General features: G+C 40.6%; 1 protein-coding gene across 1 annotated transcript in view; it reads right to left on the bottom strand.

Moving 5' to 3' along the window:
- Nucleotides 1-3,713: 3,713 nt before the first annotated feature.
- AGO2 (argonaute RISC catalytic component 2) overlaps nt 3,714-26,480 on the bottom strand; it is a gene marked incomplete at both ends in the record, with an annotated part of 39,881 nt that continues 17,114 nt past the window's right edge. Inside the window, 17 exons of the mRNA XM_079533551.1 lie at nt 3,714-3,822; nt 4,649-4,848; nt 5,145-5,246; nt 6,875-7,009; nt 7,545-7,739; nt 8,354-8,444; nt 10,149-10,308; nt 11,943-12,127; nt 12,987-13,120; nt 14,299-14,421; nt 14,608-14,727; nt 14,911-15,058; nt 16,118-16,205; nt 19,133-19,267; nt 19,408-19,544; nt 20,844-21,025; nt 23,565-23,685. Of these exons, the coding sequence (XP_079389677.1) occupies nt 3,714-3,822; nt 4,649-4,848; nt 5,145-5,246; nt 6,875-7,009; nt 7,545-7,739; nt 8,354-8,444; nt 10,149-10,308; nt 11,943-12,127; nt 12,987-13,120; nt 14,299-14,421; nt 14,608-14,727; nt 14,911-15,058; nt 16,118-16,205; nt 19,133-19,267; nt 19,408-19,544; nt 20,844-21,025; nt 23,565-23,685 (2,365 nt within the window). The remainder of the gene's footprint in view (nt 3,823-4,648; nt 4,849-5,144; nt 5,247-6,874; nt 7,010-7,544; nt 7,740-8,353; nt 8,445-10,148; nt 10,309-11,942; nt 12,128-12,986; nt 13,121-14,298; nt 14,422-14,607; nt 14,728-14,910; nt 15,059-16,117; nt 16,206-19,132; nt 19,268-19,407; nt 19,545-20,843; nt 21,026-23,564; nt 23,686-26,480) is intronic.

Here is a 26,480-nt window from a genome sequence, read left to right as displayed (position 1 = left end):
GAAATTTCTAAAAATAAGCAATACTGTATTACATCCAGAACATGAGAAAAGAAAAAGACAGCTTTATATTTTATCTTTGTTAATATGGGGATTGTCACAGAACCTTGTGCTCTGAGAGTGCTCTTTGGAGATGCCCAACCCCACACCTAGCCAAGTCTGAGCCTCTCCAAGGACAGAGATTTCACAACCTACTTCAGTACTGGAGTATTTTTGTTCCAATAGTGTTATTATTTCAGTACAAACTCCAGAAGACTAATCCATAGCAACTCATTAATGCCTGTCCATCTCTCAAGCACAGTCTTTTAAAGGTGAGCTGCTCTGAAACCAAAGAAATGCTGCAGTACTGGCATCAGTTTGTCCATAACGGTGCTCCTGCCTGCAAAGGGAATGAGATATTTTTGTCACCAGGGTGCAATCAGTATCAACTTTCAGACTGCTAAGCACACAACAGCTTGCACCAACAGGTGAATTCAAGCAGAAGGCCACTGCCTGGAAAATAACAGAGAGCACAAGGAATACAATGGAAGAGGTCCTGCCCAGTGCTCTTTTGCACTGCCGTCTTCTTTGCACGGCTCAAAACACAACTGCAAAAGGGTAAAACGTGTTTGGTTACTGCTGGCCTGAGCTGCACAGTGACTCAGTGGTGATAACTGCCAACCCCAGCTACAACTTCGACAGCAGGAACGCATGCGAGGCAGAGACACCTTGAGCTTTGTGTTTACCTGAGATAGTGCTGTTCTGACAAAACACATGGGAGGTAAGCAAATAATACCAACAGGAAGGTTGGAGGTGTTCGGTCGTTCCCCCCCCAACCTCTTCTTCTTCTTTTTGGATAGGAAATACTTGGAACTTTAGGAATGCTGCCAGAAAGCTTCTGGGTTTACAGCACACTGCACTTTTCTACATGTGTACCTTCATCAATGTTGTTTTAGAAAAAGGCTTCAAACTATTTGATTATTCACCAGTTGGGGGAAAAGGGGCAGCAAGGGAAAGGAGGGAGAAATCAAGCTGCAGAATCAGCAGTAAGAGAGGATGAAAAAATCAGTGAAAGGCAGAAACGCCTCCAGCCTGAAATGCATGTAACCATCCCAAGTTCTTCACACTCAGGGAAGGAAAACTACACAGAAATCTCTGTTCATTCCAAGAGGACCCACAGATGACGGCTACTCTCAGATCAAGAGTCCACAGCTACTATGCCAGCCCAAAGAATGCATCCACCAAAGGGTGCAGGGAGTGCCGTGACCTGCTTCAGAAATAAAATTTGGGGTCAAGACAGCTTGTCTGTCCTCCTCACCCCATCTGTCCATCTGCACCGAGTCAGTTATGCCAGAACTGCACAGAGAGGGAAAAGGAGGACGAAATTCACACCCAAGAGGTCTCCGCGTAACAAGCAGCAAATAACATAACTGGAGTTTTAAAATGCTTGATCTTCCTTGTATTTGTTGAGAGTAATTCATATAAAAATAAATTCACTTATAAAACTCTGCCGAATTGAAATCTGAAACGCACGAAGCAAACACACAGAAGTGCAATGTGTCAAGTGTGAAAAAGCTTCTGCAGGTGAGCAGTACGTGTAAGGGAGGCACGTACAGCCTGGCTGCTGGAAAACGGGAAGACAGACAACACGACGTGGAGTTTGCTTTCTGTTACACTGTCTATCATTTAAAAGCTAGATTCACATCACGAGACAAAGGTCTGACCTGGCAGGCTAACCAACAAACGAGAACAACACAAACATCTGCTAGCAGGACTGCCATCGCTGTTTCACCTGAACGACACCAACACGCTGCTACAAGGTGATGCTTGGAATCTACACTGAGTTACGTACCTAAAACTCTGAATGCAGCAAAGGCTGGGCACTTCCTAGCTTACTGAGCAAGCAGCCAGCTACAGGCTCCCTGCTGCGTGGCACACACCTCTGCCTTGCTTAAAGCTCCTGGCCCAGCTCAGCAGCTAGAGGTATATGGACTCAGAACAGTGACTGAGCATCTGCTAAGAGAAAAGGGAAAAGACAAAGCAAAATGGAAGAGAACATCTTTAAAATACACGTTGAGAGGGTGGATTTTAAGTTTTCCTACGAAAATAGACAAAAACAAGTCGGCATAAACACATTTCCTGGGCTTTTTCCTTTCTCTTCTACACCTGCTTGTGGCATCATCATTAGTGCAATGGTTTTCATATGTACTATGGTTTTTAATGAACCCAGTGTGCAAACTAACAGAAGTGTTTGTCTAATAACTACCAGTTAATTAATGCTTCTCCTAGGAGAATGGCCAAACTCTCACGTTTACTCTTATGCATAACGAAGGTTTCACCTCCCTTCCTAAGTAAACTTCAGTTTCCTAAGATTTACCTTTACTGCATAGATTCTCTGACTTCTGTCCACGCGACAAACATCGAACCACCTCCCCCTCTTAGAGCTCCAGCTTCCCCAATAATCAACACATAAATAAAATACAATTGCTTGTGCTTGGATGGATGCAGAACGTTGGTCTCGTGTGCGTCTTTGACTGCACAGGTAAAACCTGCTACGCTGTGTGTACGCTTTGAAAAGCCCTTCTCCAAAGGACTGCTACACAACGCCCTCTGTACACAGCTCTCAACTCTCGCATCAAAGTCAATTGCATATTTTTGCTTTTGAATAGTAATGTCCTCACGATAAGGTTTTAATTTCTAAATCCAAAGCATTCTTGATATGTTAACAGAAGTATAATGAGCACTCCTTAGTAAATAAAAATAAATAATAGCATCTAGTCTATCACATTAATACTGTGAAACACATATAAAATTTACATTAATTCAAACATAACAGTGAAAGAGGATTGTACTGTATTTATCACCACAGACCCGTATTCCTTAGAGACTTTGGAGAGTGTCACAGTCCTGTATGACAAATTCTAAAGTTAGCTGTCAGTATGATTTAAAAAAAAAAAAACGAAAAACAACAACCTTAAATTCTTTTTCTTTTCTTAAAAATGGCACCTCTTCTTCTGCCAATCTGACTGCGCCTATTAAAAGTTCAGGTACAAGTTCGTTCATTCTGCTTTAAAATTCTTCTTTAGTCTATGAAAAACATTTTTAAATGCAGCACAATAAAAAACATTCAAGAACAAGCTTCAGAAAATACATTTGCCCTTAGACACGCAGAGAAAAAATCTTTGTAAGACAGCTGGAAAGCAGAATTTTGTCATTCTTTTCTTTTGAAAATAAAACTTTTGGAAATGCATCTAGAATGAAACCAAGGCTTCATGAATAGTCAAAAAATGCTCTGCTTTCCTTCGTATTAAAAGCTAATTCACAGCATTTTAGCCCATTAACTTTAGTACGAATTAGATCTCTCCAAATTATTAAAAGCAATTAAATGAATAGCAAACAATGAAGAGTTTTGTGTTTTGTTTTTTTCCCCTAAGCCCTGAGATCACAGCTCTTGATTTAATTATAAAATATGGGTCTGTTTTATAACAGGCAGCTTAAGAGATTTTGGCAAACCACATTTCCAACAATCGTGGGGCTTTGTAGAAGAATGCAGTTCATAACCAAGTCTGAAATTCTGGACGGAAGGCTTTCTTGCAAAAAGGGGGGAAAAATAAAAATGAAAATACATCACTCATTGCTGGCTGTCACTGGAGCTTGGACAACTGTTGGTCTAAGTGCAGCTGGTCTCACGTGAATCCAACTCAGTGCTGTACTGAGTCGCTAAACATTGAAACATGTCAAGCAAAGTACATCGTGCGCAACGTGTCCTGGTGAACCTGAACTGCTTTTGCAAGTGCTTGATGATCTCTGCCATTACTCTGACCCGAAGTGTGGCTGCCTTCAGCACTGAAAGAGAAGGGGGGGGGAAAGAAACCATATTTATTCTGCCCCTCCTTTCAAGTAAGATTTTCATACCATTCCTTTCTTCTGAATAGAATGGTCAAAAGTTCACAGACCCATAGAATGGCCAGGGTTGGAAGGGACCTCAAGGATCACGAACCTCCAACCCCCTGCCACATGCAGATGCAGGGCCACCAACCTCCCCATTTAATACCAGACCAGGCTGCCCATGAACACCTCAATCTGGCCTTGAACACCTCCAGGGACGGGGCATCCACAGCCACTCTAGGCAGCCTGTTCCAGCACCTCTCCACTCTCAATCTGTAAAGAACTTCTTCCTGACATCCAACCCAAATCTCCCCTCCATCAACTTAAAACCTGCAGTTATCAACCCTTTCAAAGAGTTGATTCCCCTCCTGTTTGTAGGCTCCCTTTAGGTACTGAAAGGCTGCAATGAGGTCACCCTGCAGCCTTCTTTTCTCCAGGCTGAACAAGCCCAGCTCCCTCAGCCTGTCTTTGTAGGGGAGGTGCTCCAGTCCCCCGATCACCTTTGTGGCTCTCCTCTGGACCCTCTCCGACAGCCCTTTGTCTTTTCTGTACTAAGTTAATTCCCCTTAAAACATTACTGAAGTTCTGAAATGGAACAACAGCAAAGAAGGATACATGAACACAACACCTCTTTCTTCTCTCTCCCCACCCAAGGCCACTCCCTGCATGTATTTCACTGGAGAAAAAAAAAACAATCAATCTGCCCTCCAATTGCTAACCAAGGATGCTGCTGATCCCAGAAGCCCTGTCAAATTCTATAGTAATCCAAAGCCATGCAACTCACCTGTCATGTTCTTTATCCACCAGATGATACCTGGCTCTGAAGGCAACCAGGTGTGCGTAATATGCTGGTGCAGGGATGGAAACTGAACGAGTACAGCGTACGTACGTATGACACAGCTGGTAGGTAAGAATCTGCAGCTCATCTGAAGAGAAACGATTGTCATCCCAGAGGACGTGGTAATGCGAAGGTCTGCTTGTTCCCTGAAGGCAGATCACATACTCAACGTCAAAAACAACTCCTTACATTTCCACCTCTAAGGGTGAACTGCCACAGAACTGCCTGCTTCCCCAAAGTTACATGGGAGCAATTCAACACAGTAAACTGAAAGCACAGTGCGTGCTTCCTGTCTGCCAGGTTCATTTCTTTTACATGTTAGCAGTACAGGACAAAGCAGAAACACAGAGGCTGTATGATTTGTCTCCTGTGCAAACACCACCAGGAATACCAACAGCCAATGCTATGTCTGAAAGTTCCCACCCCGTGCAAAATGCTGTACCTGAATACCAGCGTGACTACACAGGTAGAAGTCAAACTCCGATGGATGGGTGATTTTTGTGTCCACTGTGGTACCAGCTGGAATGTTCCCGCTTTTTCCAACCTGTGTGAACGGTACACACAGATTTATTAATGCACATAAACTTCTTTCTTTTCCAGCTGTATAGTAAAGGCAAGAAACATTTTTAAAGAATCTGTAAAAAGCAGGAAGTCCAGAAGGGACAACTGAAACCAAAATTTGAAGTGTCTCTACTATTGAGAGGAAAAAAAAGAAAGAAAAGAGATGAGCTGCAAAATCTTCCCTGAGGTTATCTATCATAATGAGCTTTTCTGATTAATGCAGGAAGAGCTTCCCACAACTGATCTGTCAAACACCTTTCCCCTTCCTATTTTGTGACAGAATTAAGGACAGAATCCCCCTTAATCTGTCTTGTTTATACCCACAGAGAACAATCTGTGGTTGGAAGCTGAACTTAGAAATACCTTTTACCTTAAAACAATTTTAACCGCGTTCTCAATAAACAAAATCACCTTCATGTCAGCATTAACAGTAAATAATGCCCTCAATTGCAGCAGGCTTCGAATGCTCACATACAGATTCCCAGCAGCAGGAAAAAGAACTGAAGAAAAATGCTGCATTTGAACAGAGGTTTGCAGTTGGGAACTCTTCATTTCCAGCAATGACACCATCCTTGCCCTGGGGAATCTCCTCCCCACCGGAAAGGGCAAAACACTTCCACATGTACTTCACAAGAGACACAATGGTGACTGCAATGCATTCATAAAACCATCTGAGATGTTCACAGATACAAAATCACATATTGACTCAATACTCCCAAATCAAATCACTGGTGTCCAAGACACATCTGCCTGCCTTACACACAGCATGAAGGAAAGAGTTCATCTCACCTAACAGTTTCTACTGTGCAGGTGTCTCTATCACAGCCAGCTACCCAAAAGTCACTGTACATCCAACAGGAATCAAAACCCACAGACACTCCCTACTTTAGAACTGGATGAGGCATGCCTTAAGCACTGTTGGAAATACTGAACAGAGCTCTCTGAGAATGCCTGGTCTATTTCATGTTCCTACCCTTTAAGCTCTATACTGCCACCCTAGCAATCCCTACATCTAAGTGTCTTGAGATAGTAAAAAACTGAAAAGAATGAAGAATTGGAGTAACATCAAGAAATTACAAGCAGACTTGTTGAACAAAATATCCTGTTGCTGTTTCATAAAAGCTTCTTGCTGGTTTATCATATGGGAAAGAAAAAGAACATTTTCCTTAACAGGCAGAAATATTTCACCCACTATGTTACACAGTTGTTACACAGTTCTTTAATCATGACAAACGTTTCATATAGGGGAGCTTTTTCCTGTAGGGGAGCTACAGGAAAGAAAGGGCAGACTCTTCAGCAGGGCCTGTGGTGACAGAACAACGGGAAATGGGTTCAAGCTTTAAGAGGGTAGACTTAGGTTGGATGTAAGGAAAAAGCCTTTTACAGTGAGGGTGGTGAGGCACTGGAACAGGTTGCAGAGAGGTGGTGGATGCCCCGTTCATGGAGACATTCAAGGCAAGGCTGGATCAGGCCCTGGGCAACCTGACTGAGCTGTGGTGCCCCCATTCACTGCAGGGGATTGCACTACATGGCCCTCAGAGGCCCCTTCCATACAGCACATAAGCAATTTGGCTGTGATCTGGATTTCTGCCAGTCACAACGCGAACGTACCCGCTCATTTTTATCTGTACAGAAGAGTCTGGTGTGATGTCTTTTCTGCACAACTATAAATGTAATTCCAGGCTGGTAATCCTTCTCTAGTTTAATACATGCTTCTCTGATAGCCAGCAGTTCATGATGGAGAACCTGAATCATAAACATGTAGACATGTGATAAATACAAAACCAGCTTTCAGATTAACCCCATATCATGCTCCCTCTTGCCCTGTCACTCAGTTAGGAGATGTCAAAGCACGCACAATCAAACCTCAGATTCTTCACTTAATGAGAAGAAATTAGCTCACCAGCTCAGACTAATAAGCTACATGTCAAAATCTTTTTAACTGCCAAATACAAAGTAACATGTAATTAGGCTGTTGAATATTCAACAGACTAATTATTTTTCAAACTAGTAAAAGGAATCATCTCCAGAACTGTGCAAATGCGTGCTTTTTTCCAGCTCTCTGAAGTCACTTACAGTGCTACAGGGATCAACAAGAACTGAAAAAAAGCTGAGTGCAATGAACAAAAAGCAATTCTTTAGGATTTCTGCTAATTATATGAAAACATTTTCCCCACTTATCTTGGCTGGAATGCAAGAGATTGGTGGATGTTCATTTCTACATAAAACCACATCTATCACCAGAAAACAACAGAATCCAAATGTCAAAACGAAACGTAACCTGCTGAAACTGCCCCTCAGAAACTCCATCTCTGTAGAAAATGATACGAGTCGGTTTGAATCTGGTTGATTTGTAGAACTGAATCAGCAGCTCCCTGACCATGGCAGCCAAATCTTGGATGATTTCTTGGCGGTGCTGCTGGACCCGAACAGTGGCACAGTAGCGATTGGGATGAGCATCCATGCTTCCTACAACCTGTTGGAAAATAAAAATGCAGATCTTAATACCACAGCAAACGTGAAAGCAATTGCTTTGTCTATTTACTCAACAGTAGCACTAAGACCTTTGTTATTAAATAAGGCAGAGCACCCTATATTTAAGATAATTACTGCACAGTTTCTGCCCAGGAGCAGATCTGGAGGTTGGTGGCCCTGCTTGTGGCAGGGAGCTTGGAGCTTGATGACTCTTCCAACCCAAGCCACTCTATGCTTCTATGATCAGGAAGCTCAAATCCCCCCAAAACCACAACTGAAGCAGACACATTCCTGTTTAGCTAAATTCTTAATATTTTTAACTGCTGAAAAAGCAGATTTCAGCATGCGCCAGCTTCTTACAGGTCGATAAATACCAGCTAATAGAAAAGCTCCTCAGTGTATTAGCATCTCAGGCATTTTACAACACAATACACACATTTACATAATTAGCAGCAGAGCAAGCTCTCCAAAGTTTCATTAGATTTTGCAGAAAAATAATTTAGAATGCTATAAACGGGCAATCAGAAGAAATGGGCCACGTAAGAACTGCGAGTAATAAAATGCTTCATAACTGAACAGTGGAGAAAGCAGGAGTTAACCACACAGTGTACTCACTGCAGCAATGGAGGGCTTTTTTCCATCTCCAGCTGGAGGATGGGTTACATCTGCACCAAGGAATATGACAGGCTGTTGGAATACTGGTGGTCTGTATGAAGACAAAGCTAATTTGTAAAAGCAGCAACCTTTACACTTCATAAAGTGCATCAGAAGTCAACTAAACAGCACATTCTGCTCTTGTCATGCATTAGTCTACAACCTGCAATGGATCAGACCATTGCCTGCACTGTGACAGTATTCACACGTCACCATCAAACTTCTCATGCTAGATACAAAATGTTTAGGCATATTTTTAAATGACTTCTCATTAAAAAGGAGCACAAAAAGTTTGTTTTTTTAAAAACTTGAAGAATCACATCTTCCCTTAATTAGAACACAAATAAGGATGAGAAGCTGCTCCTTAAGTATCCAATACCATATGAGAAAAGTGAAGAACTGCACACATACACAAAAGGTTACAACTTTTTCTACAAATGAAAGTCAGCATCAGTAATTAAGTACAAAAAAACATGGTTATCATAGCTATTGATCTAGAAACAGAACTTTTAAGCTATATTTGCAAGTCAAATTAAACCTCCAAGATATTGGTCTCTTGCATCAAAATAGAGCACCAACACATTGCACTGGGAATGTTAAAATTCAGCTTTATTCCTTAACAAAACAATGTTAAATGGGAGACTTCAGGGCACTGGAATTGTGTGTGAGCGTGGATTAGGAATGGTTATTATAGACAGATTCAACTGATTTCTGGCCTGCTCTCAAAAGGAATTTGAAGGTAATTCTAAGTGCAGCTGCTTGCAACCATCATGAAGCTCAACAAATCAAAGGCTCTTCTACCCAACAACCAACAAAATGATCCAAGCATTCCATTTAAAAAAAACCCAAAAACGGGCTCCTCTGAAGCATTTAGGCATTGTGTGCAGTTGTGCTGTTTCTCCTCTCCCTCTTTACTTAACTCCATTTTCAGGAACATACAGTTTATTGAGTAAAGCTGAGTACACTTTCAGTGTAAGAGAATTTATCGAGACACATGAAATCTATCTCCCCTCTGATGATGTGCTTCCCTGCTGCCAAGTACTTCTGGGATTATTTCTGAGCAGCTGCCATCTGACTAACCTACACATGGTGAAGTGAAAACTTGCTTATCTGTGCAAAGCAGAGTGTTTACTTCTCTGAAATGGGATCCTAAGAATGATGCAGCAGGTTACTCCATAGGCTCTCTAGAACCCGAAATGCAAGGATTGTAAAAAGTGCTGTGTTTTCACTCTAGCAGAAACCTAACACTACACTTTGATTAAAGTAACTGCAGTCAGAGTGTATGTGCACGTATATTCACTGGAACACTATTAGGAAACTGTAAGGTAAATCCTGGCAATCAGTTAGTTTTCTGCTCCCAATTTCCATTGCTTTTGATGTCTACAGAAACTGAGACGTACACCAAGACAAACAATCCTGAACACAAATTATAAAGGAGAGGACACTACTTTGAAAGATGTTTTCTATTTGTTTGGAAACTGAAAGCAAAAAGACTTTTTTCACTCAAATGAAAGCCATACAGTTTCAATGGGCAGACTGCAGTACAAACCTGTCTTAGAACCAATTTCAACTGGAACAAGCATTCCACTACATTCTTTGTAACCCAGTTTTTGCAGGACTGCATTAGAAGCCAGAAGACAGCCTGACTAAAGATCACTTAGACTACAGTGCTATTGACTGTAGGGGAAAAAAAAGTTCTGTGATGCATATTCCCTTTACAATACAACACTCTTCACCTCCATAAAAGATGGCTTACCTCCCCTGTGGCAGTAAAATATTATTTACACCTCCTAACTTGACGTTTATTTTTAAGCAGAGGTTAGACAGAGTCTGAGGTGTTGTTCTCTGCACATTCTTCATCTGAACACACTGCGTAGCCATTCCCAGCACTGTGTCACCAACACGCTTCACCTCCGCTGCAGGACAGAAAAGACACACAGATACTTCTGTAGTACAGATCAGTGCACCAGATGTTGGTTTGTTGACACCTAGAGTTTCAGTACTCATTTCAGTGAAGAGGAAATAAGAACAAACCTACCTCCCTGACCCAACCCCGCTCTCTAAACATCCTCCTCCTGTCCTGCTTCCATCTGCTGACAACACAGCGCCTGGGTCCTAAATGTAACCAAAGGCACTGGTGGCTCATTTGAACTTTCTTCTTAAATTACACTACTTGTGTCAGAATTATAGTGTGCCACCATAATTGTGGGAAAATCTTCGGCAAATGAAGTCAGGTAATACGGATAATATCAGGACGACGAGCAGTTCTTTCATTATTAAGCTCTGGACCAGTAACTCAGAAATAGTATTAATGTGCCAGCATTCAGCCAACCATGAACATTACATCCCTCTAGTTTATCAGCTCATTAGCTTTAACACTGACTTGCACAAAAAAAGACTTTCTGAGGAGAGCAAAAAGGAGGAGACAAGGCCATGTGCATAGGAAACGCAGGAGTATGGAAGAACACAGGGAGAAGGATGATGATTAGAGGAACACAGAGAACCATAACTAAAGATGATTATAAGGAGAGTAGATGGGAATGATACCACATCCTCTCAGTGGTTAGAAAGAAGAAAGCATCCCCTCTAAATGTGGAGCAGGAACAGTGCAAGATGTCATTTTGCACTGCAGTTCTACTGACCAAATTAGAGACAAGCAACTTTATGTGGAAGGTTGAAAACAAAAAAGAAAAAAGCATTCTTTAGTTGCAGCTTCTTTTTTCATCTCTCTTACTTTTGACTTTATATCAGATAACCTTTGGAAAAGTAAGAATCAGGAGCATATTTTCTGCTCTATTAAATTGGTGAATGTGAGGGATGGGATGGGGGAAGACAATTGTGCAGCTGCATGATACAGACGGGCTGTGATCAGAGCCCTTAAATCTACGGGAGAAGACAGAGGATGGTGGTTTATGGGGCTGCAATTAGGCAGGGTAAACTATAAGAGGAGGAAGGCAGGACCTGAAAAGGAGCAGTACAGGAAGATCTTAAAAACAAGATGTGTGGATTGTCTCAAAAATTAAAACCTATGTGTATGTGCTGTGTGAAATGCACCCAGTGATCAATCTGTCTCCAAGAGCTGCTGAATTTTCACCCACAAAATGCCATGGGCAAAAGCTTTCTACTTCATTCAGCCTTCTGAAGAAGGCTGATGGCATGAGTTAGCAAAGATGTCCTAAAAGCTAGGCAGTTTTTAAGCTCACTTCTTCTTTATTCACTCAGAACTTTTAGCATTACAGTAAATATATGCAGAACTGCAGTAAGTGTATTTTAATCAACCACAGAGCAGTTCAATCAATTTCTCAAAAGCTCTGATTTTAGCTTTTCTGCTGACAAAACGTGTATCAAATAAACCCAACAGGAAGAGCAAGTTAAAAGCACAGCCAAACATAATGAAATGAATTAAGGTATTAATATAAAACATCATGCAGCACAAGAAAAGCAGCAAATTTAATCTGCAGTCAATTAGACTTCCATCATTCAGACAACTCGGAAAAAAATGCCAGAAACTGTGATTAAAACACAAGCTCATGATTTGGCACTCACTGACCATAGACTGGTGTTTTTCCTGGTAAAATTACTACAACGAGCTGCAGACCAGTGTAGGTGTTCTTGAGATGCCTGAACATGGGCTCCACGCTGTCAGCTCCCTGGGCATATTTACAAAAGCATGGCTGCCCTTGGATTGGCATTCCTGCATCTCTGGAAATCTTCCTCAGTTGCTCTGTGAAAGTCCTAAAGGATTGAAACACACAGTAGGATGTAAAAGGTTGTGTTTCCACTGTTTTCTCACCAGTTGTTAGGGAAACATTCCCGAGCTGTTTGGCAAATCATCTAAACCAACATCCTTAGGGATGACTGCAATGAATAACGATGAACCTGCATTCACCTGACAAAGAACAGCTGAGTCACCAGCAAGGGCAGCTAAACACAGCACTTGCCCATACATGAAGGGAAAGAAACTGTGCAAAAGAATTAGGGAAATCCAGCTACACAGGCACGCACACTTCCCATGGCCCAAGGACGGCAGACACCACTTTTAACAATAACCTTCCATTTGTTTGTGACAAAAAAATACAAAATCTGAAAGCTTCCTTTAAATGTTCCAAGTGAACAAAACAAGCAGCTCTACTGATCCTGCAAGCGTACCATCTACCATCGTATGTACTGCTGTGCCTCCAGGCTTGGGCAAAGTTGGAGACAAAAGCTGGATTACTTGTTAAAATATTCTTCAGTACACAAACATTCTAATAGTACACAAATTATTCCCTGCCATATAACCAGGTTATAACATACAAGTTAGCTTTAAGTCTTGACAAACATTCAGTGATGAATACTCTCCATTAATCACTTCGACCACCTTAAACTCAATCCCAAGCCCTCACTGTGGTAGGAGCTTTGCCCTGCATTATGTGTTGGTTCTGGCAAGTCTGATTTTGAGGATTTCATTATGCTATATGCTGCATAATTCAAAAGAGCATCAAAAGCGGCGTTAAAGATATACTGCCATATTTAGAATACATATTTTGTTTGACATAAGCCTATTTCCATACATAATAAGTAACAAAATTATCACCTTATGCAATGCACTTACTTAAGATGCACCTCAGTGCATTGGCGCTGGGGAGCAAAGCATGCAATTGCCCAAACCTTTATTTCAATTCCAGTGTGAAACTGTTTATTCCTCATGTCCCAAACTCCTTGAACTGGTGTAGCAATTGCTTTATTCTGGGTGTGGAAAGAAAAAAAAAACACATTAAATCAGAAAATGATTCATACTAAGAAAAGCCATTTATGCTTCTCTCCAACTAGTAAGCTATTTAATTATCTGAGCTCTTTCTCTACTGCTCAATCATCCATCTTATCTTAGAAAGATCATCCTATCACTGCAACAAGGCAATCTGCTAGTCTGGTGAAAAGTAAAGCTTCTTAAGAAAAATAACTGTAGGAAGCAGGCAATGTTTATTGTTGATGATTTTCTTTGGTAATATAAATTAAGAGCAAACAGAAATTACGCATGCATTAAGTCAAAGATTCATGGTCAGAATGTAATGTTAACAGGAATACACACTTCTACAGTGACTTTACATCTGCACAGTGAACTCTCCAAGTGTCACTTAATTCAAGTGCTATCAATATTTCACACACAAGTAAGCAGAGGCAAATGCTGGTTGGGTGCCACTCACAATTGCAGAGAAGACCCACGAGATGACAAAAGGAGACCAGTTAACTTTGACATGCACAATCCTTTTACTCCTTTACAGTGGATATTATTGTGATGCACTGGTAGAACTATCGTCAGCTGGCAATGCATGATGTAGAAGTTCATGAGAAGCCTCCATGAATTAAGTCATGCCAGACATGGAGGCTCTGATCTTGTATCAACAAGACAGGCTATGTAACTGATGAAGATGCTACAAGCTTTTTGTTTGCAAGGCACCACAGTAAGACGACTAAGTCAGGCAGAAGCCATCTGAAAAGTCACTGTAAAGAAAAACCTGGCAACCTGCCTTCTACAGGAAGAGGCAGTTTTGAGACTAACGTGCTAACAGAGATAATGCCCTAAAATAGTTGTCCTAAACAGAGCTGCTCCACCCAGAGCACTCAAAATCAGAAGTTTCAGAAGATTTCAGAGTTGAAATAAGCAACATCTCCCAGGGAAGTTTATATAAATGCATTTTACCTTAGCTTTATCTACAGAAATAAAGAAGCAACTGAGAAATAAAGAATTATCAACAATGTGGCCACGAAACATAAGGACCTCTAGCAATAATACTAAACATTAAACACTACACCTATGATGACTGTAACCTCATTGCATTCAGCATCATTCATTCACACACAGCAATCCAAAGTTACCACAGCTGGTAATCAAAGCAGTCACATTTTGCTGTGCCTCAACATACCCTGCCTCCATAGAGGATTGAGGGAGGCTGTAGGACTCTACCAGTCACATCTGTCATTTCGTCCTTCACCATTATCCCAAATTCACGAACGTAAGGGTCAGTGTTAAAACTCGCGCTCCGCATCTGAAATCCAAACAAATGAGTTATTGTTTGCAGAAAAAGGGAACTTCTCTCCATTCAAATCTCAGCTTTTCTGAAATAACCGTATTTGGGCAATAACCTGTTTGTAGCGCACAAACTCCTCAGAACCTGCTAACGGGAACAGAAAGAAAATCTCCTACCCTTGGCTCACGCTGAGGGAACACTTACCAATTTGCTGATCTCTTCCTGACGGTCAGGTGCTGATCTGGCAGTTGCTCGAATCATAGTGGAAGTTTGATTGTCGGTGAGTTTTTTGATGCATCTTTGTCCTGCCACTATGTTGCACACCTAAAAGATCCCCAACACGAAGTTAAAAAGAACAAAACCAACACAACTCTGACTTCTCCCCACCTCAACTGCTTTACACAGTTTCTCGAGCTGACTTCTCGCCAAACAGTTTGTCAACAGCTTAGCTTTTTTTTCATCCTGACCACATCCCCAGAGTACAGTATTATTTCAAAGCTTACTGACCTCAAGAGGAAGGTACGTGTGCTTCTGCTCCTGCCCAACTTGTAAACATGGAAGGTGAGGATAGCGTAAAACTAATTTGTGCCTGTCCTTAAAATACTGAGCTACAGTGCATTCAACTGTTTGTCCATTCTCCTGCTGAAGTGGGAATCTAGGGGAAATCAAACATGAAAATGAGCCATTAATTTATGTAAAATGTTTTGCCACATTTCTTCAATTCACTTCTTAGCGCATTCTAAGTTTGCTGGAGGTTAAACCCATCTTGTTTAAATGATGCATGTTTATTTCTGTAATCGTAAGTACATCATTACCACTACCACAGGTCATTAAATAATACCCCAGAAGGCATTCCTCTAACTCGATACCTAAAGCTACCAATTAAATTTTCTAAGAGTGAGTGCCTTAGAGGCAAAGACTCATGTCTAATGTCTGAAGTATCTGTGATACCTGCAGAACTCATGAAATGTCACGCACAGAAAATTGTGAGCTTATTGTGAGGCACACAAACCCAACAAGCATTTCAGAAATGCATTTCTCTGTACATTACAAATACATTTCCATATATGTATAAGTATTTGCATATGTTTATACCAAGTTGGCACAAACGGTCTTTTTGTTAATAAAATGCATCACTTGAAGGAATCGGAAATTAAGCCTAACCAATTAAATAACATACTGAGATACTGATGAGTTATTTCATCATGCAACCTGTTATCAGAGCTGTTTCTCATACTGCTCTCTTAGAACAGGGTAAACTACCTGCTTACTTGAGGCTACCCACAAAACCCTCACTGGTGATAAAAAGTTTTGTTGGTTATAAAGATTTTTTTCCAGGGAAAAATGGAATGGCAATAGGCAAGATTAAGAGTCTGATCCCAACTGCTACCACTTCACTGCTCAACAGTTCTGGGGATCTATGCTACCAACAGGGTGTCCCGTTCTTCTAGTGTTGAAGAAATCCAGAAAGCAAAATGAAAGAAAAGTGCACATCTTAAAGGGAAAGGAGTGGCTGAAATGCCATTAAGTGCCTTAAAGAATAGACACAGAACAAAAGAAACAACAGAACTGGGGATAGTTGGAGTTATATTTTAAATTTACTGACCAAAGTACCGTTTTGCAAGACAGCTTTTTTCCTGGCTCCCTAACGAAGTCATGACATTCTTCAAGCATAAAATTAAACACACACATAAGAAGTAGCAAAATAGTTTACGTTTGGTGACTTGCTGGTCGTCTGGTGACATTGCACACTCTGTACTTTCTTTTCATTTGTCCACAGTGTGTTATCTCCACCTTTAGACCTAGAAGTGAAAAAACATTTATCACCATTTCTTCAAAATCAAGCTGTCAGTGCCCATAAAACTCTACAAGACTACTCAGACTGTGTAATAAAGCTAATGAGTATTTAGTGTGTTCTTAGGGAATTGAAGACTATTAAAAAAACTTAGAACTTCAAAATAAAACAAAACAACACAATACTGATTCAGCCAAAATTAAACAAAGAACTTCAGAAACAAGGCAAAATCTTAAAGCCATTAGAGCTGAAAAAGCTGGATGTATTCAATTAATTCTCTCTCTCTCTACTGAAGTCAGGGATGGTGGAAGGAGAAAAAGGGCATGGAATAAAAACCATGTTTAAATTTTATGTCTAAACACGCAGTGTCTGTGAGACCTCCAGACAGCACAACAAACCCTGGGAATGAGGCAGCTGGGCCTCACTGTTAGTGAAGACAAACATCTGCTGCAATCCCCACCTGCACAAAAACAGAGCCTACCTGAAACCCGACAGCTTTCAGAGAGAAGCTGACCATAAAAGTCAAACTCCCCACCTAAAGAATAGTTTTTCCACCCCAGATCAGCACAACACAGCTACATGAACAGAAGTACTTCAGAACTACCACTAACCTCAGACATGAGCTTGAATACAGAACTTTCATTTGTGTTGCTTTTGTGTTCAGACAGAAACAGGTGAGGGACGACTGTTACATTTAGGATGTTGAATGTGTGGGAATAGAAAAGAGGGGGCTGTAAATTAAGATTCCGTATCTATCTGCACATGGGCATAAACTCATATTGCTGCCAAGTAACACGGCATTATTTATGGTGTCTGTCAAAGGTGCTAATAACTTGCTGAGCACACTGATCTTCCCACCTAATTTTTCAGGGCTTAAGTGCCTCTACTACTAAGCCACCAATAAATATCAAGTTTTCACAAGTATTTCTAAAGTCTGCAGCACAATATTTTCAATAAAATGTTACCTCAGTTTACAATTAGCTTTGCTGCGAGCCTGCTGTAATTATTTCTTCTTGAAAACTCAAAATCCTTATGGAAAAAGGTGGCAATTCTGTTTCTCCAACAAGTACAAAATCAGAATTTCTAATTTTCTTGAAGACTTCTTGTTGGTCAAATACAAGTTTTCAAGATGATTCTGCAGACTTTTTGTGGAAGTAATAATGATGGGAAGCTGCTTCAATACAAGACAGATTGCTGGAGTTCTTCTTTCACTTCCCTCTTTCTTAGCTAACATATCAGGAAGGAAGGTGTGTTGGCTCCAGACGGGATAGTTAATTTTCTCTAGTTGTCCCTTCCAACCCCTACAATTCTGTGCTTCTGTGAATCGCATCATGCAGCACTTGTTTCATGTGTTTAAATGCTTTTATCTCAGCTCAATACAAGTCTGACTTCTCCCCCCACCTCCAGTTCTCCCAAACATCCCACTCCGTGAGGAGAGAGCCAACAGCTGGGTGTGCTTAGTGCCTGCCAAGTTAAACCACAACAGAAGGACCCTGGCTTTCCAGAAGAAACGTTATGGGTAAGAGTTCAGTGAACACCACAAGGAGCTCAATTCCTTCCCACGAGTTTTGATTCATTCACTGCATCATTTGGTAACTGAATAAACTGTGGTGCTCAGGGACATGATTTAGCAGAGGGTTGTTAGAATTTGGTAGTATGGTTAGGTTGTGGTCTTTAAGGTCTTTTCCAACCTGAGCAATTCTAGGATTCCATGATTCTACGATAATAGACTTCCTGGAAGAGTACATGTACAAAGAAAATGTAAGTATGTAAAAACTACAGTACTGATTTATTAGCAAATTTGGATAAGGAAATATTGCCATTATTAATTTCAAAGAAAATTAACATAGGGTAATTAGAAATAACAAATGTAAAATCTCAGTCTTGTCAATTTAAAATCACTTGATTAGAAACAAGATCGTCTTACGAAACTGGGATTGGCACTACTGACATGACAGAAGTGAAAAAAATGTTTTCTCATTTCTAATCGAAACTTGTATTTAGTGATGGAAGTACTTTCTGGAGAATAAACCATATTCAGTTCCTAAATACAAGATGGAAAAAACAACTGTCATTTAAGAAGATGAATTGTTTTTAAGGAGACTGACATAACAAGGGATGCTGCACTGAGATGCTCTCAGATGTCCACATGCACAAGTAACTTTGCCATGACACTGGATCAAATGATTAGGTGATGACAACACACAATGAAATGAAGGCTTGTCAAGGATGAGAAGCTGTTATGTAAATCACAAGCCAGTAATTGATCTCAGGAAACCCATCTGCTAGGAAGTTTGAGTTTATCCCAACACTTAAGAAGAGAGCGAAACGTCATCTTCATGGATTCACTGCTGTCCTCTCATTAAGGACAGAGGTAACTGAAATTATCCTACACAGCGATCGGGCTAAATGCACACATGTATAGTTATCACACGCTCAAGTGCTGATTTACTTATGTGCATATCTGAACTCAAAACGTGCCTCCTTCAAAAATAAATCATAGAATACCAGCAGTTGTAAGGATCCATAAGGATCACGGTGCTCAGGGACATGATTTAGCAGTGGGTTGTTAAGAGTTAGGGTAGTATGGTAAGGTTGAGGTTGGACTCAGTGATCTTGGAGGTCTTCTCCAACCTGAGCAATTCTGTGATTCTATGATGATGGAGTCCAAAACCCATTCGATGAACATTTCATACTAGTGAATCAAGTCAGAAGCCACGTATTTATCTGAACTGACCTAACTTTGCTTACTGACAAAGGAACTGTCAAAATCTTGATATAAATGCCAATAACGTTTCTTGACTTTATGTTTGCTCAAAAAAGTTACGTTCACTGTCATAATTTGCTTCCCAAACAGTCAGCAGCTGTAGGAAATCTTCTGAATGTATGTTGGTAATACACCAGCAGACAGAAGAAAGCAGTTATATTTATTACCTTTTATTTCTTTGGTAAACTTTACCCTTTGGGAATCTGTCAGAGGTTTTTGTTGTTCTTCAATGCTTTTGAAATCCAAAACTTCACATACAAACTCAATAACTGGCTGTGCTTTGTAAAATGCAGTTGCCGATACTGTAGACAAAAACATTAAAATTGTATTACAGAAATACAGAGGAATAAGTTTTGAAATAAATACAGCTGAAGGTATTGAATTTTTCCCTCTCCGTTGAAAGACAGAGAGACAAAAAAAGAGAGAATTGTATAAAACCCACCATCAATGTTTAACATCATTTTCCATAAGGAAGGTCTGACTGATTGATGGAATCCAAACCAAACCTCTCTGCCACCACCTAATGGATTTGAGCACCCTTCTGATGCTGTAAAAAAAGATCTCCCCACTGGAGTATATCTGAAACAGAAGGTAAATCCACATCATAAATTAAAGCCAAGGTAAAAAATATTTATACTAGTTATAACTTTATTGATGCCTATTCAAAAGCACAGAAACATCAGTGTTTCAAGCTATAAACAACACCATAAATAATAATCTCTCCCCTTATTTCTGCGTGGCTTACCCTGAAATCCATGGAAACACTGTTTTGCTAAACAACTCACCTAGCAAGCATTGCTGAAGCATCTTTCAACTGCATCAGAATGATTGCACTGGTAATTCAGTACTACACATTTAATATCAAACATCAAAACCAGTGCTAATATGTTTCTCTGAATACAAATGTGTGAATCATTTGTCTCAGCTGTTTTATTTACTGTAAAAGCTGACAGATTCTTTTCCTGAATATGAGGATAAAGTCAATGCAATATAAGGCTATTTAAATATATTTGCATAAACTTCTCAGTCCTTTAAAATGAGAAAGTTCAGCACAGAAATTTGCTCTTTATTTTCCAACTGCATTTAATTTGAACAGTGGTCTTAAGCAAGTTGTTTCATGGCAGCAGATTTAAAGAAACATACTGTTTTGACTACAAATACCATGTATGTTGCTTGGGACAAAGCCACTTTAAAGCATTTTTCCTCTAAAAAAACTGTTGTACTGAGTGCCATTAATGTCTCTCTAGCCTGATAATAGAGAAAATCAGCAATTAACACGTGCTGAAGGAACACAGGAATAGGATAATTAACCTTTGAGCCATACTTAAGTACTATCTCCCAGTCTCCAATTACTGCCAGCTCAGGGAGCTTCCTTCTCAGAAGGCTACAGATAGATGGAGTATAGCTGGGGTACCACGGCACCCCTGCCCTGAGACCACACAAATGTAGAACGATTTTCAGTAATTTTCAGTGTGAAAAGTGACTTGCATCCAGCTTTGAGGCTTCTCATTTGATATCACATCATAGAATGACTTGGGTTGGAAGGGACCATAAAGCCCAGTTCCTACATCCCCATCCAACCTGGCCCTGAACACCTCCCAAGACAGAGCACCCACACCTTCTCTGGGCAACCTGTTCTAGTGCCTCACCATCCTCTAAGTAAAGAATTTCCTCCTGACATTTAAACTAAATCTCCCCTCTCTTCATTTAAAACCATCATCTGATAAACAGAGAAGTGCCATGTTACCTCGCCTGGCTCCATGACCTATTAGGTAGCTGTTATTTGGTAGAGCTGTACAAGAACATCCAACCCAAAGTAGCTGCCCAAGTATTCAGATAAAGCAAATTTCCTCAGCAATACCAGTGTCTTCTGCTCACCTCATGGAAGGCAAGTGCCTCATCACGACATCCAGTGCCTGGATGGTTTCAAACGGGACGCTCGGCAGCCGGCCAGAAAGAGCATCATGCAATGCCTGCAAACTCACACAGGACATCCACTTTATGGCCACTTTAAATATTCTGTCCTTCCCTTCCCCTGGCAACGTGACCTCCAACTCCACCTGCAACAATGACAAACAACAAACCAAGATGATTCTTTCTGTTTGGAGAGGAAAATGAGAGCGGACAACAAATTGCTCTGAATAATGCTGTGAAGCCTGGGAAAAGACATAGAGCAATGAAGAAACAGCAGATATCATGTACAGCCTGTCAACAGCTACATTATTCTACAGGTGTATTTCAGCTAACTGGTATGCTTCCCAGGCTGGCATTCTAACACTGATTTCTCATCTTTCTTAGAAGATAAGGTCTGAGGACAATTCTTAACCCAAGTGAAAATTGGTTAAGTCTGATATCACAAAAACCTGGGGAGTGACTATGAGAAAAAACATCCTCAGAACGTCCCTTGCGTTGGATGTAAACAAAAGCATTGCATTTTCCTGTCCTAGGGAGTGTTCTGCTTCAATTCAAAAGCAGACAAACTGTATTTAGAGTGCTACTGAAAACAATATATGGTAGCAGCAGGCTAATATATGCAGTCATCTGCCCTCTTCCAGCAGTTAGCTTCTTCAGTCAAAAAACAGGTAGCAAAGATAAAACAAATACAAGCAGCCTCTCCATAAGCCAGCAACCAAGTTGACAATTTATAGTGGACAATCCAAATTAATACTGCAGCCCTATCTTTCTCTTAGAACCAACATCATTCACCACAAGAGCTGCGCATAGAAAGGAGCCACATAGCCATGGGAGACCAATGGAAAGTGGAGTCTGGAACAGCAGGATCTATAGATGGCCCAGCATGTTTATTCTGCCAAAAAGGCCATGCAAATGAAGGTGCAGGCTGTCAGCTGATGCTGGTTGGACTCTTCCTATAAAGCCTCTTTTCGCTTATTTGGCTTTTTTCTCCTCTTGGTCTCAACTTACAAAGCTCCTTAACCACGATGGTATGGAAAAAAGATAAAGAATGGATCTATTTGTGGTGCTGTATCCATATCCCTGATAAACACAGGACAGGAGAATCTCTATGATGATTACTGGACTGCAAGGCAATGTCCAACCTACCCCCTGAACCCCACATCCAATTCATACCTTGAGCCTTAAGTTTTAAAGTAGATAATCCATAATGTGAAGTACTTCATTCATTTTTTGGTAATAACACCCTAACAGATAACGCAGATAGGCTCAGCTATCTTAGACAAATCTACCAGTTACCAGAGCAATATCTGGGCCATGCTACATTAAGCTTAGCTGTCACAAAGAATTCACAGTAATGAACTTGTCCCACTTTTAACTGTTGGCTTTAAAGCCTCTTCAAAACCAAATTAGTCACTGGTTCTGCTCAAATACATAGGTTTTAATCCAACTTTCCAGGCTGTCTTTTATATCTCACCTGAGTGAAATGCTACTGAAGAGCTGAAAAAAAAATCCTGAAGATACATCAGGAGACTGCTCGTATCTACATACCTTGACTGCGTCCACTACACTTTTTGTATAAGTAAAAATTGAGAAAATATTTTGTTTTAATACTTACATAGTCCATATTTGATCTGAAACGTCTAAAGAAATGAAGGAGTGACAGAATGAAAATTAGCTATGATAAGGAAGGAATTAAAACACGTATGATCAGTGAGAAGGATGAGCAGAAAAAATGAAAATGTGTTTGTACAAGTTCAAACAGAAGCAGGTTATCAGCAAGCACAAAAAAAGGAAGAACAACTACCACTGACAAGAGATGAACACAGTGGATGTTAATTAAGTTAAAGAGCAACTGGAAAAAGGTGCTGACAAATTGGTTTCAGCCTCCTGATTAGCATCAGTTCTTCTACTACTGACGTATATTGCAAGTAAATGAAGTTTTTCTCCCACTTAGATTAAAGACCATCTATTAATCACTGTATGATCATGAATCTTTTCAATATGATCCCAAGTGCAGCAAAATTGCTATATTTGTTATGTACAGAGCAGCCAAAAAACCCCCAAGAAACCTAATCTAATTACTCTGGAGGAAAGTGTTAATACCTACAAGCTTTATAATGGTTTAAACCATGCTTAAACCAATTAAGCTCCATGTAAAAAGAAATTCCTTCATTCAGCTAAATTTCCCCACACTTGATTTAAACCAGTTGAGGTTTTTCTGTATTAGTTTTTTACTCCAGGGTAATAACTTCAGTTGCCTTGGCATACAGATATTAAAGTTCTGTATTTCTGTATTGGATCAGAAAAAGGAAAGAATCTGAAAGTCTATTAGAAGCAAGCCTAAGTGAGAGCCAGATACACAGATGAAATCACAGAATGGCCCAGGTTAGAAGGGACCTCAAGGATCATGAATCTCCAACCCCCCTGCCACATGCAGGGCCACCAACCTCCCCATTTAATACCAAACCAGGCTGCCCAGAGCCCTGTCCAGACCTTTGTGATGGCAGTAAGATCACAAGACCCTAAGAAAAGTGGAATCTAAAGGCAGCCACATATTTACACGTAAAAAAAAATAATAATAAAAAAGAACATACCAACCAATTTCTATCAGTTATTAGAAAGTGCAAATATTTCACTGGGATCTCCAATCAGAAACTCTTCTGAAGTTTTCTCTTTAAAACTTACTTTATCTCTTCCAATGGGAAGTGGCATAGCTGTATAAAGGTTTTTTCTTCCATCAAACACTGGCTTGCGATCCCCAAAAATCTGTGTTTTAAAGTGCTGAACCATATGCTCCACTATTTCTCTGAAAAATACAAAAAAGAGTGCATTAATTCAACTTTTTTACTTTTCATGTTACATAGCAAATGAATAGTAATATTCATGAGTAGAAGCATTAGGAAAATTAAAAGGTTGTCTCCTGCTAGGCATTAAAGCTGACATCTGTTTGGTCTGAATTAGAGCAATCTTTTCACAGACTAAACCACGTTCTGAACGTGGCTGTTAGCATTTTCAGATGCCTTCCTGTCTGCTGTGATTTAACACATGTGGCAAACCAAAAGACTGTGCCATCTCATGGTCAAAACAGAAGGCACGTGGTATTGTCTGGGTCTCCTGCTCCCCTGCCCTACAGTACTTTCTGTATGGAGCCAAAGCTCAGCAGACTGAGCAGCTTTCCAAAATACGACTACCCAAGCTTTCAGCCTCAGCCTTCCCCCAGCACAACATTCCTGTTATGACAGTGATACATAAAATTTCTGTGTAGCTCTAAGACAGATTACTTAAGTGCAATTTTTTCCACAAAAGCAACAAAACCAGCATTCACAGAGATCCAAACGTATTAGAAATGCATATCATCCATTCAAGCACACCTGGAAATGCTGTGATGTTTGTATGACTGATGTAACCAGTCCCAAAGCACTTGTCTAACCACAGTGCTTACTGGTCATACAAACCAGTCCACCAGCCAGGTTAAGTGGCTTGTTGTAACAGCACCCTTTGATGCCAAAGGCCTTTAAGTCCAAATGTCCTAAACAGACATCCTTCAGGCTACATGCCTCATACAGCTGGAAATCTCAAATCCAGCAGTGGTTTGCAGTATGCTGCCTAGAACACAGTTAAGATATACATGGCTTGGGGGCAAAACAGCCCAAAGAAGCTGAGCTGACACAGGAAGGAAAGCTACAGGATGCTGTTTCTTCTGTACCACTGCCAACTAGCTCAGTGAGGCTGCAGATGACTATTTTACTTACCATGATTTAGAAAGGTAATTAGCTGAATTGGATGCTATAGCAACATAAAACTCTGAGAACAAACTTCAAGCTCACTCAAGCACTGTAGTGATTGAAGGCTGTTTGAGCTGACAATTTATTTGCTGTGTCCCAAAGCTTTAAGATTAGATAGGTTGCTTTTAATGATCCCATCCAAACTTCTGAGAAATATGAATGAAACTTGAGGTAGCAGCTTCTGCCTCTGGTCTGCAGCGTCTGACTGAACAAGTCCCAGCTTCAAGGATAGAAGGGAGATATTTTTTACCCTTGTTTCGAGCAATGGAAAATCCATTCTCTTACTGAGCAAGATTTGATTGCAAATTGCTCTGCGCGAAAATGAAAGCTCCCATTTAATTAGCGTTTCCACACTTGGAATTCTGTTTAGTGATGGTGTTTCTTAGCTGTGGTTTGAGGCATTTCAATGAAAAGTGGAACTATTTTCTCCATTTGAAGTTAAAAGAAGAGTGATTTACTGGCATTCCAACTCCAGCCCTTGTGGACTACTGCACAGAGACAACACGTGCATGCAAGAACACAAGTGACCCCAGGTCACTTAGAGGGTGGTAACGCACTGGAACAGGTTGCCCAAGGAGGCTGTGGATGCCCCATCCCTGGAGGCATTTGAGGCCAGGCTGGATGTGGCTCTGGGCAGCCTGGTCTGATGGGTGGCGACCCTGCAGATAGCAGGGGGTTGAAACTGGATGATCACTGTGGTCCTTTTCAACCCAGGCCATTTTGTGATTCTATGATGATGATTCCATGATGATTCCAGGTGGAGTTCATTTTGAGCCATGTACAAGTCCCAGCAACCCTCACAAATTAAACCAAGGACACTGACAGCACAAAACCAACCCCACACTGCCCATTCTCAACATCTACCAAAACAGATCTGGACTTCTTGCAACATGAGAAAAACTGACCCTAACAGTACAGTTTTGGCACAGCAGCCCACTGTCTCAGCTATGTGTCTTCCAGTCCTGCTCCAGCTCTTGTTTATGGTGTATCCAACTGTACAGTCCAAGCCATAGCTAGTCCAAAAATAAAAATGAAGAATGAAGCCAACACAGATGAGGGAATAGTGTAAATGGAATTAAAAACTCAACCTTTTCCAGATGTTAAAACACAAAATAATGATAAAAGCTACTGATTGTAGGTATGTAGCTGAGTTATATAACCAAAACACTGGAAACTCTAATCTAGATGAACAAATGAATTTTAGCTCTGGACTGTATGTGCATCCTACAAAATCCTACATATGCATACACAAATATGCGCACAGACACAAGTATACATGCAGGACTGAAAGGCCAACAAAACGCCAGGCACTCACAAGGGCATGTACACCTAAAGGATAGCAAAAGCATCAGCAAGTGCTCAAAGAAGAAATGAAACATAAACTTCATTAAATGAATCTAATTTGTATTCTTCCCACACTGTACAGAGAAATGTGCACTGTTGAATGCATTCATTACACCCCTGCTTACTGCAAAAGGCACTGAACCATGCAGATTTATATCTGCTCTGATACCACAACACAAGGAACAGCTAACCTAACAAAGGAGATCAGGTCTGAAGCTGTCAGTGGGGCAACAACTCATTACAGAGTATAACCTGCTTTATCAGCCAGGAAAATTGCTTTACAATTACTTTATAATTACGTTCTCTACAATTCCTCGGAAACCGATTCCCCACCACTAAAGGTAGGGATGAGAGAAGGAAGCACACCGGACTACAGAGAGGAGATCACTGAGAACTGCAGCACACACCACAAACACGTACCAGCTGCACAGCACTGCACCATCCAGAGGGGCTAAGGAGCATAGAAATCTGC

The sequence above is a fragment of the Tetrao urogallus genome, assembly GCF_951394365.1.
Source record: "Tetrao urogallus genome assembly, chromosome: 3".
NCBI lineage: Eukaryota > Metazoa > Chordata > Aves > Galliformes > Phasianidae > Tetrao > Tetrao urogallus.
The sequence above is the reverse complement of the archived record's forward strand: the minus strand, read 5'-3'. Positions and strand labels throughout refer to the sequence as shown.